The sequence below is a fragment of the Uloborus diversus genome, chromosome 4, assembly GCF_026930045.1.
Source record: "Uloborus diversus isolate 005 chromosome 4, Udiv.v.3.1, whole genome shotgun sequence".
NCBI classification, from domain to species: domain Eukaryota; kingdom Metazoa; phylum Arthropoda; class Arachnida; order Araneae; family Uloboridae; genus Uloborus; species Uloborus diversus.
Window position 1 is genome coordinate 181289351 of NC_072734.1, and position 12283 is coordinate 181301633.

Sequence of the window (12283 nt, forward strand, 5' to 3'; positions counted from 1 at the left end):
AAAAGGAAACGAAAACGAGTTAAATATGTGTAGCATTTGACTTCCATTCCTACTGTATGTCGGAAATACTTTTCCAGTCTTGTTGGCAATTTTAAATCGAATGAGCAGTTCTTATATGACATTATAAGTTGAAGAAGGAATAAGAAAAGGTGTATTGCTTGTAGAATATATATTATTGCATTTATATGAGGGAGAAGAAAGGTAAAATAGGAGTATACGAGTATTATGAGTTAATATATTTAAATGAAATGCAACAGTCTTCATTAAACGTTTAAATTGAAAGATTTTAGTAGTATCTCTGTAAGTGAATTACACTAGGATTATCCGCGTTTTGCCTCAGCTCTGGATAATTCAGAATGGTAAGCCTAAATCTAAGACAAAACTGCAGTCTCTAGTTCTTTGAACTGTACGTGCTGGTAATGTGATAGCCATTTACTTTTATACAATAAAATGTATTTTAAGTAATTGCTTTAAAACCCGTATATATACCGTACCCTCGGCAAATTCAACCGTCATATGCACAGGAAGTTTTCAATTTGCACATAGAACCGATGAAGGTAAAGTTAAATCATAAACAGAAGTTCCAAATCTTCCGTAATTTTTAACGATGTGCATTATAAAGAATAATAATACAAAAAACAAGCTATTAACATTTTCATTTATTTAAAAAAAACTTTATTAAATATTAAACTATTTATAACAATAAATTACTTTATTCACTTAATTAATGTTTCTTAGAGATTTAAAAAGGTGATATACAGGGTGGTTATAAAATAATGGGAGCTGTTCAGAGCCCTCTAGCAAGTGAAGCATTGGTCGAAACATTGCCAAATTTCATGAGCGTACATAGCAGACCATGGGATTTCGATTTCTACAACAAAAAATAGTACCAAAAGTCACCACCAGGGGGAGTTTTTGCGCTGCATAAGTGTACTACTTGCGAATACTGAAGAACGGAATGCCCAAAAAATGTAGCACACATCATTTTTTTTGCTACAAATAATTGTTGCTTACAAATGAGGTTCAATAAAACAAACAAGAAATTTCAGCAAGGAATTTTTTCTGAATAATATTCATGTAAGTTGGTGCACCATCACATGTTAGGCTTTAGATACTGAATGTATGGCGGCAACATTTCTGTAATAGCAGTTTTATTAGTCATGCATTTTCTACGGTACGGAGACCGTGGTCGCCCAATCACCTTGTGATTTTTAACCATGGGGATTTCGAAACAGTGTTTTTTATCTGCGACATGTTCCCGATATCTCAACTTTCAAAACTAGACATTGTATGCAGTACCTGGAAAATCTCGATGTTGGTCATATTGACCCTCACTTGTTGACAAAAATCATATTTTGCGAATAAAATGTATGCATATTTTATCAGTTAGCATTTAATCCTTCAATAGTCACAGTAATATACCTTTTCAACGCCAAAATTTCCCCTGGTAGCGATTTTTGGTACTATTTTTTTTTTAATTTCAGAAATTGAAATGCTATGGTCTACTGTGTATGCCTATGAAATTTGCCAATGTTTCGTCCAATACTTCACTCGCTAGAGGGCTCTGAACACCTCACGTTATTTCATAACCACCCATAATAGTTAAAATTCTACAGTTTAAAAGTAAAAGTTTTAATTTTAATAACTTGATTAAAATGTTATGCTTTTAACAACCAGTAAATAAGAAAGTAAATGGGTGTCAGTATTGTAAATAAGACAAATCTAACATAAATAGATAAAGTACCGGATATATACTTATTTTGCTTTTCTTTCCAGACTGTTTTTTTTTTCTGACTAGTATCGCTTTGTTACAGTTTTACCAAAGATGTGTCTTCTACATTTGCAAACTGTACAGCCAAGTCACAATGAGTAATTACCAGTGCATGTTATCTAGTATGAACCACTTACCAGCTATTGTTACCTTATTTTCAGATGCCCCTATTTGCCGATCTGGTCAAAAAATTGTTTACGGAGTGGCAAAACAAGAGCCTGCTCGCGTGGAATGTAGTGTCGACGCCGAACCTTCGGATGTGAGTTTCAGGTGGAATTTTAATAACAGCGTATCCCAGCATGATATTCTCTCCTTCACAAGCTCTGGTCCAACAAGCATCGCAACGTACATCCCCCGGACGTTAAAAGATTTTGGAAAGTTATACTGCTGGGCGAAAAATAAAGTCGGGGATCAACAAATACCTTGTATTTTTAACGTCATACCAGCAGGTAAAATAAATTGCTATAATTATGTTTTTCTCTTTTTAGTTTAAATTAAAATTCGTGAAATAAATATAATGTTTTAAACGTGTTAAAATACATAGTAATCAAGAAAATATAAACAGCTTGATCTCTTTAATAATAAACTGTTTTTTGCCATGGAGTTGCAGAATGATGCTTGACTTCAACTCACAATATTGTATGTTTATATCTTAATGTGAGAAGTCTGTACTTTTGTAAAATATAATCGCATTTTGCGATGATTTTACATAGTTTTTAACTATTGTTTTTTTTATTATAATTTTTATTTATGTTTCCTTTAACTTAGTTTTAAAATTATTTTTACAATATGTTTTGTTCATCATATGTATAACAAACACCGTTTGGAAAAAAAATGAGCTATTTATGTTTTTTTTCGTATGTTATATTTTTTTTCGAAAAGTATTATATAATAAACTCTCAAAGATTGTTCCACATTCGTATGATCATCATTTTTTCTTCAAAAATATGCATTAGTTTACTACAGCAAATAAGGAAACTCAAATGTTTATACGATGCTGAAAAATAAATATATGCAAGGTATGTACATATATTTCAAAAATCTAATATATAATGCTTTGATTGGGACATGTATTAAATTTTTTTAACTTATTTGAAAATTTGGCATTTCAAGACAATTATAAACCTATAAAACATATAATCCATATGTAGACCAAACTTATTTTAACAAATCCACACACCTCTGAAATACACTGCTTGAACATAGAAACATACCATAAGTCATAATACAAAATGACAAGTGCAATATTTTCGCAAGGTTCAACTGTGAAATATGTTAAAAAATTATATATATGTATGGAAATAGTTTATCCATGAAAGGTTAGACATGTTGCTTATGCATGAAAAAACAAAATTCATTTAATTTGGTCACTGATTCTCTTACAAATTCACGCAGTGCATTTTGGTAAGTTTATCTATAGTATTATAGTCATTATTGTTTTTTTTTTTTTTTTTTTTTTTTCAAATAAGACTGAAAAATAATTAGCTTTTTAACTCTGAGTCATAGTTGTGAAATAGAAATGTTTCTGAGTGGTCTAAAGAGTATTACATTTTCATATGTTGAATGTCTTATTCATTGACTAATACACAAAGTTTCCAGAAAAAACAAGAACGATTTCAATATTTATCATGCCAACGGTTGTTAAGTTTACTTTTACACAAAAATGTAACCTTAAATTTAGAAAGAGAATCTTAGTAGAAGATAGTACGATAATTTTAATTAACCTATCTTGTTTTTATTGTCTTTGTGTAGTTATTTTAATTGTATAGATTGAAGTAGTATATGTATTTCTATTCAGTGACCAAGTTAAATGGCATTTTGTTTCATGCAGGACCTCCGGATCAAGTCAGAAATTGTTCAATCACCAACTACACATCTGATTCTTTAAAAGTCGAATGCGAAGAAGGATATGATGGCGGTCTGCAGCAAAAATTTTACCTGGAAGTTTATAACGCTATTGAAGAATATTTAGAGAAGAACTTAACACGCCTGGAACCGTCTTTTTTTGTTCAAGACTTGCCTTCAGCAACGGAGTACTTGATTGTCCTTTACGCTGCTAACATGAAAGGCAGAAGTCAGTCTGTAGTCATTAAAGGGGCAACTGATCCAGGGCCAAGAATGGAACAAGGTTGAACTGATTATGTTTCGCATTAAATATATAATTTAAACACTTGAGTTTTAGAAATCATCAGTTACATTAAACCGTTTAAAGACTTTAGAGATAACTACACAATACTGTTATTTCCTAATGAAAGCAACTTACTTAAAGAAGAAATTAACATGCCTAAAACCGCCTTTTTTCGTTCAAGATTTGCTTTTAGCAACAGAGCACTTTATTGTCTTTTACGTTACTAACGTGAAGGACAGAAGTCAGTCTGTAGTCATTAAAGGGGCAACGGATCCAGGACCAAGAATGGAACAAGGTTGAACTGATTATGTTTCGCATTAAATATATAATTTAAACATTTAAGTTTTAGTAGTCATAAGTTACATTAAACCGTTTAACGACTTTAGATACAACTACACAATACTGTTATTTCCTAATGAAAGCAAATTACTTAGAGAATAACTTAACACGCCTGGAACCGTCTTTTTTTTGTTCAAGATTTTCCTTCCGCAACAGAGTACTTGATTGTCCTTTACGCTGCTAACATGAAAGGCAGAAGTCAGTCTGTAGTCATTAAAGGGGCAACTGATCCAGGGCCAAGAATGGAACAAGGTTGAACTGATTATGTTTCACATTAAATATATAATTTAAACACTTGAGTTTTAGTAATCATCAGTTACATTAAACCGTTAATTAATATAACTACACAATGCTGTTATTTTCTAATGAAAGTAAATTATTTGTGGTGCAAAAGGTGTTTCAAAAAAGCAAAAATTAGTAAGCAGAATATAATATGCATAATGAAGTCAAAAATATAAGAAGTTTTGTATTTTAATTGAAAAACACTTGAAGTTTCGTTATAAATGTTAATATTTTAATAATATTGAGCATTTTTGTCATTAATAAAGTTGTTTAAGTTTGTAAAGAAAAAGAAAGTTTAAACAGAAAAATGTAAATCTTGGTTTTCGGGACTAGTATCGTTTTAAGAAGAGTTAAAGTCTCGTTTCCCCCCCCCCCCCCGAAAACTACAATCATTTCAATGGAGAAGGATAATCTAGTTATAATTATCAGGGATATAATAAAAAAATTCAAAGATTTTTATAAACTATTCAAGTTGTAAAGCAATCTAAATTCATGTTTGATTGATTTTATTATATCGACACATCTGAAGATAACAAATTTACATAGTATACTACTAATTTTGTGTCTAAAAATGCTTGCAATCGAAAATGTTTTCGTAATTTTCTTTAAATAGCGTTTTTTCCCCCTTTCACTATTCTAGGATTTTCTTCTGAGAGCATCAATATAATTCTTGGAGTTATGATTGGTGTTGTCGCTGCGTTAGTATTCGTTGCTGGAATTGCTGTATTTATAATTCGAATGAGAGAAGAGGAAAGAGAAGCAGGTAAAGACGGACATTGATCATTTTACCAAAATTCAAAAACTCAGTTTTTCAATACTAAAATGAATGATATATGAAATATTTTTGTTCGTTATTATGTTCTAGTAAGTAATACATGTGAGCAGATGTAAAACAAAGATTATCTTATGCTGCTGCAGCAAGAGAAAAAAAAAAGCTAGAAAGCTTTAAAACAAGCGGTTTTTTTTTTTTTTAATGTGAAATCTCTGCACCAGTTGACATCATCCCTTCGTCTTTTTTTTTAAAGTTTTTTACATTTTTAACAGTTTTCATAAAGCAGTGTCTAAATATTATTAGGATCTACTAAAAAAAATAAAATCTTGAAACATCTCTCATCTAATAGGCAGATGTGCTTTGTAAACACTTAAAGAAAAAAGAGATGTCGACTTAAAATGCACGCATTATTCGCTAGCAAATTATCTTTTCATCTGTAAAAAAATGACCTTTAAGTAAAATATAGCCTCACATAGTCAATTTACACATATTTAAAGAGTATTTACTGTTTCCTGGCTAAAAAAAATTAACGATGCAGAATTCATATCAGAAAATTAGTCAATTTACAGCCAAGCTTATACTTAATACGCAATTTATGATAATTTTACTATAATGAGCAATTTAGGTTTATGAATCGAATCCTAGCAATAGTTTTTATTTCAAAAGAAACTGAGTTTTATTTTCAAATTAAGTGTAAAAAAGATAATGCATAATGTTACTCTCTAAATCTTCTTAATTCCCGCAGGATCAAGAGAAGCACCATCAAGAGAAAAGTAAGTTCATTTTGTGTTTCACTAAGTATAATTACTCGCTGAAGAAAAAAAACTGAAAATTATGAGTATGTCTATTGACAGCTTTGTCACAAACAAACAATTCAAATACAAACTGGGAAATAGTTGCCGTAAACTACATGCACAGGTTAAAGGGGTCCAGGACACATAAATTGTCAAATTTTGATTATTTTATTCTTATTTAATCATTTAAAACCTTTTTCTGTTTTTTTTTCTGCTTGAAAGAACGTTTGACTCTTGTTTCCATCTTATATAGAACGAAAAATATAACTTTTTTAACTTCCTTTTCCAAAAGGGAAGTATTGTATTTGCGGAAAAAATTTCACTAAAAAATCGGCGTTTGCTCGCCTCCGAATGATTTTTTTTTTTTTTCAACCCGACCACAAGTGGATAGATGCCTAAGAACGTAAAGATACCCGAAGTATCCATTTTGACGACCACCGAGTTAATTACAACGAGTTTTCTCGTGACGTGTGACGTCTATATGTACTTATGTATGTGCGTATGTGTGTACGTGTGTATGTACGTATGTATCTCACATAACTCAAAAATGGTATGTCCAAGAAAGTTGAAATTTAGTACGTAGACTCGTAGTGAGATCTAGTTTTTCACCTTCTCTTTTGGTTGCATTCAGATGTTCCTAAGGGGGTCTATTACACCTTTTTAGGGGAAAATCAGTACTAATTCAATCAAGTGCTGTTATAATTTTGCAAACACTTGGCGAAAAATCGCCAGATTTTTTCCGCCAAGTTTTGTCGCCAAATTGGCGACAAATTTGGCTTTTTTTTTAAATTTGGTTTCAATTTGGCCATCTTTAGAAAGTTAACAATTGAATCACATAAAAAAACTGCCAAGATTGGGAAAATTTGTCTCTATAAAACGTTTTCTTCGCTTCGATTCGCAACGAACTTGGGATCAAAACATTTAATGTTTTTCTTTGCTTTCTCCGAGGCACTATTATTATTAAATTGGAGTAAAAGGAAGTCATGTGATGCACACATCAGCTTGTGTAGCATGCATTTAACTAATATTATACTTAATTCGTTTTTTTCCTTGATGCAATTTTTCCCGATTTTTTGCATACAAACTCAAAAAGTCAAGAACTGATAAAGATAAAGTAATGAAGTTTGGAGCATATCTTTTTCAAACAGTTTACTTTAATTTTTTTTCGGCAAATTTGAAAAAAAAAGTTTACTTCAAAAAATATAAGTTTTTTTTAAAAGTATGTTTGAATGTTTCTACATTTTTCTTTAAATATTTTCCATTTTTTATTCAATCAATGTTTTTTAAATTGCCGAGTAAAAAATAAAATTTATTTATTTGTAGTTTGACCAAGATCATTGGAATTTTGAGCGATTTAAAACAACTCCATTAAAAAAAATAAAGAAATGAAAAGAGTAGTATCTTATACATATAAAATCTGAGTATCTATCTATCTATCTATGTCCAAGCTTCTTCTCCCGAACGACAGTGAACTGACCATCGAACCAGGTATCGATGGATTCGTCATCTTCCCGTCTTCATGTTTGGCTATTTAACATAATCCTCCGATAATAATTAGCGGAGATATCAATTAAAAATTATTAATTATGACTCTTAGATTTCAAAATAAAATCCATATTTTTCGAAGGCTTTCCTCCATTCAAATAATTATTCAGTGCTTCAACTCAACTTTCCGGATGAACGCTTTTATTAAAATTTACAGCGTGAAGAAAATCATTGAAAAGAAACATCTGTTGCAATTTTTTTTCTCGAATATAAAGAAATAAAATTAGGCTTTTGTTTTAAGGCTTTTCCTGTAATCAGGGTGTTTAAGTTGTTTACTTTTCGATTATTTTGCCGTAATCTGCAGCAAAATTTTGCTGTTTTTTTTTTTTTTTTTGTTCAAGCCTGATTGTTAAATACGCGTCACATGACATAACTTTCATTTTCGAGGAGGACCGTGCACGTCGTAAAGTAAATGAGTGATTTACAAGTTATTTGAGTTCTTTGAGGGTTTGTACCTGGAAAACGGATTGATGTAATTCTTGTACGACCATGTGGATAGAATCCATCCAAATATTTATCTGAGTGGTATGTTTCATTAATAAACACCCGGGCAACGCCGAGTAGTAGACTATTTTATGTAAAAAGCGGATTGTTATTGTGCATAAATATTTCCGATATAGTCTATCAGATGTAATTCAGTTTAACGTGAGTAAAGATTATAGTTGATAATGCATATATTTTCCCCTTTTGTGCTGACTGAAAATGTACTCATAACTTGTATCATTGATAACGATTATTAACGTTGATGAGGTGTTTTGGCAAAAATATGTTTTACTGGTGTTTTGCAAACCTTGCTTTACGCGCATTTATTTATTCCTTAACGCGTTAGAAACTAGTGTCAGTGTACTACAAAAGCATCAACTGGACTGCTCTTACATTTTTTAGGTAGCCCGTGCAACGCCGGGCACGCAGCTAGTATTAAATTTAATTTTTGAAAAACCTTTTATATTATGATTTTGCTTATTAAATAAATGGTGAATCAGTGCAAAAAATTTCGAAACTTAAAACTTTTTTTTTTTCAAAATCTGTCCCGAACCCCTTAATGAACGAGCCTTAATGATGTGTGCCTGTCATTTCCCCATTACTGGCAATTTAAATGTGGTTCAATACTTTACTCTCAAAATATCACCAACAGTGGCCCAATTGAAATTAGATTTAAAAAAAAAATTATAATAAAAAATCGCCAAATTTGTCGTCAAGTTGGCGACAAAACTTGGCGACAAAAATGGCGATATATCGCCAAGTGTCCGCCAAATTATAACATCACTTGAGTTTACATCGAAATTAACAATGATTTCAACTCAAAAAGGGGCAAAAGACCCCCTTTGAATTACCCGAATGCAACCAAAAGGCAGGTGCACAACTAGACCTTACTAGGAGTCTACGTACGAAATTTCAACTTTCTAGGACATTCCGTTCTTGAATAATGCGACATACATACGCACATGCGCACATACGCACATCCGCTTATACGCACATACATGCATACATACATACAGACGTCACGAGAAAACTCGTTGTAATTAACTCGGGAATCGTCAAAATGGATATTTCGCGTGTCTATACGTTCTTAGGCACTTATCCCTGTGTGGTCGAGTCGAAAAAAAAACTCAACATTCATTCGGGGGTGAGCAAAATGGATATTAAGGTCTATTTTTGAGTGAATTTTTTTTTGCGAATACAGTACTTAATTTCTTGTGAAAGGAAGTAAAAAAAACATATTATTAATTATAAATTAAATTATTTTTACATAATGATTGCAATATGAAACTAATTTTAAGTATTGCATTCAGTATTTGACGCCTTGCAAATACTTTACTTTCTTTTCCAAATAAAAGAAAAAAAAAAGGTCACCACCACTGCTATGTTACTCGTGTATTCTAAAAACATGCACGCTTTTCTTGATAGAAAAAAAAAAACTTACTAGATAAGACACGTCTTTGTTCTAAGCTCACCTTTCTGTGAGCAATGATTGAAAAACTTATGGTAATCAGTCAAAAGTTAATACCTGAGCACGAATTCTTTTTTGTAAAAGGAAGTATAAATACTGATATTATGCGCATTTTGGCTTTAATGAGAACACTAAAGCAGTAGGCTTGAGCGTAGTTAATTGTCGACAAGGTAAAAACACAATTGTCGATACAACTTTCCGACCGGGCTGTGTGTCTTCGGTGTGAGTGGCGTGGGACAAACTAAAGCCCTGGATCTTAGATTAAGTAGTGAAACTTCTGCCATCTTGGGGCTAAACGGTGCTTTCATCTATGTCTGCTAAGGTGAAGTAGAGTGTTTTGCTTCTTGAATGTGGTGTTTCTTGATTGTGAATTAACATGGAGGTTATAAGAAACCACAATTAAGAAGCAAACACGCTGCTTCACCATAGCAGACGTAGGAGAAAGCATCATTTAGCCCCAAAATGGCGAACGTGTCGCCACTTAATCTACGATTCAGGGCTTGAGGACAAACATTTCCCGTCTAATTGAAACATGAGAATATATAGGCCTATTGAAAATATAAAAAAAATAGTTTTCAGCGCCCTTTGCAAAACTCCAACGGTTAGACGGTGCTTGAAGCACCTGTCCCAGATTATTGGGATAAAAACATTAACTGTGGAAAAAGCGTTCAAAAATGCAAAGTGAGAGGAGCTGCTAGAATTCGCCAACGAGCAATTTTCATCGGTTGCCATTCGTTCCAATGCCATTTGTGGTTTCTCGATACGCTGATCAATTTGCGCAACTTAAAAGTAAGCTTTGTCATTCGAATATTTTGAGATTCGTTCACTGTAAATGTAACAATGAGTACTGTAATGTTGAAAGAAAACAATTTTTCATAAACGCATATCTTTTAATTACCATTATTAAAATTTTGCCTCGATTGGTTCAGCGGATAGGCCGCTTGGGCTTCATATTTGCGATAAGTAAATTTTGGATTGCCCTACATTTTGTGCACTTTTAAGACTTATAATATAATTTTTAAATAATAATGATTCATCTAGTTTAATACATAAATCAAATGAGTTTGTTTTCTAATATTATTTTGGTTGTTTATAATAATCAACAACGCGAATGTTGATTATATTCCTTGCACTCTTCAAACAAATACCATATCGTTGCCTCAGAAGAACTATAAGATATCTTGCTGAGATTCTTGCTGATATCTTGCGGTCTTTCCTTGTCCTTATCAGATTTCTTATTATATATTTCTAATGGCGTGTATTTACTAGTTATTAAAAAAGTTACAATGACTTGAATCATTTTTCTTTTTTGAAATAATTAGCGAATTATTTCCGTTCTGATATTTCCACAAAGATGTTTGTCTATGTACTGAATAAATATACAGTATCAGAAACAGGGTCTGTAATAATTTCCTCGCACATTTTTGTTTTCATAAAACTTATCAGCGCAGTACGAAACAAAGACATATGCCTGTTAGCTGTTCAGAAAAGCACAAGAACTTAACAACGAAGCAACATTTATTTACCAATAATTATCTGCTATTTTCAAAGACAGATCTCTTTTCTAGTCCGCAGATTACTGCTCGAACTTACTGCTGGTTAAACAAAGGTTACTCCTTAAGACGTTTACGAAACATGTTTACTACAGAGTTAATTGAATTTGGAACATGCCCATGTAATACGACTAAATTGTGTATCTGGCTTTGAAAGGTCTTGTTTAGACAGATAATGAGTAAAGGAATTTAATATCTCCATCAAAGATATTATCTTTCGCTAAGTTAATTTACGTGTGCCAAATTATTAAACACGATTTCATCGCATTTAAAGATATTATCCTTTTGGAGGTATGTTTAATATTGTAACCCAATGCATTGAGAGGTATTTTGTCTATGGATGTATAGTAAGAAATGGCTTTATGTTTTGTTAAAAATACGGTAAAAAAGGTTTTTAAATTCACCAATAAATCTTTTTATATTAATGATTACTTAACTTTCTTTGCTGTACGTCTATGCGTTTGTATGCAATGAAATATCCAGTAAATATCCACCAGAAATGAAACCTTAATAGCAAGTTATTTCTTCCTTGCTTCATTTATTAAATGATTTATATGTTTATTCATTTAGTTATACTATTTGTAAATTGAAGAATCAAGTATACAAATTTTCGAACAAAAACAATACTTTAGAAACCAATAACTTTTAAGGGTACATACATAGCTTCCGACAATTTTTAAAGTGATATATTTTGGTAAAATGCCTTTGAACCCGTTTTGAACCGTTGTTAGTTTTTGGAATTAGTTTGATTCAAAACTATTTTTCATATTTATTACACATATTTTTTTTTAATATAAACAATGGAGTAACATAATGTTGATTGCGTTTAGATATAACATTTTGAAGAGCTTTTGAGCTGCAAGGTTAGGTAATAGTTTGATTTTTATTAATATCCTTATTTGTTGATTGACACATTAAAGACAGTTAATATCAAGTTGTGTCTTTACAAAAAAAAAAACAATGGCGACTGATTTATTATAACAAGTGTTATTTTAGTAAATACAATATAGATCCAGGACCTGCATTTGTTTCGTTTTGAATAGGTGAAATCAACATATAATGGCCATTCAACAGTTCCCCCCCCCCTTAAAATTTATCGCTTATCTTACCTCAAGAGCCTCTACAAAATCAACGTTTGGTTCTTCATT

The 12283-nt window shown here is 31.5% G+C and overlaps 1 protein-coding gene across 1 annotated transcript in view; it reads left to right on the forward strand.

Moving 5' to 3' along the window:
- Positions 1-12283, forward strand: part of LOC129221032 (hemicentin-2-like) — a 98848-nt gene that overhangs the window by 79340 nt on the left and 7225 nt on the right. Inside the window, exons 10-13 of the mRNA XM_054855468.1 lie at positions 1933-2220; positions 3603-3899; positions 5161-5283; positions 6038-6065. Of these exons, the coding sequence (XP_054711443.1) occupies positions 1933-2220; positions 3603-3899; positions 5161-5283; positions 6038-6065 (736 nt within the window). The remainder of the gene's footprint in view (positions 1-1932; positions 2221-3602; positions 3900-5160; positions 5284-6037; positions 6066-12283) is intronic.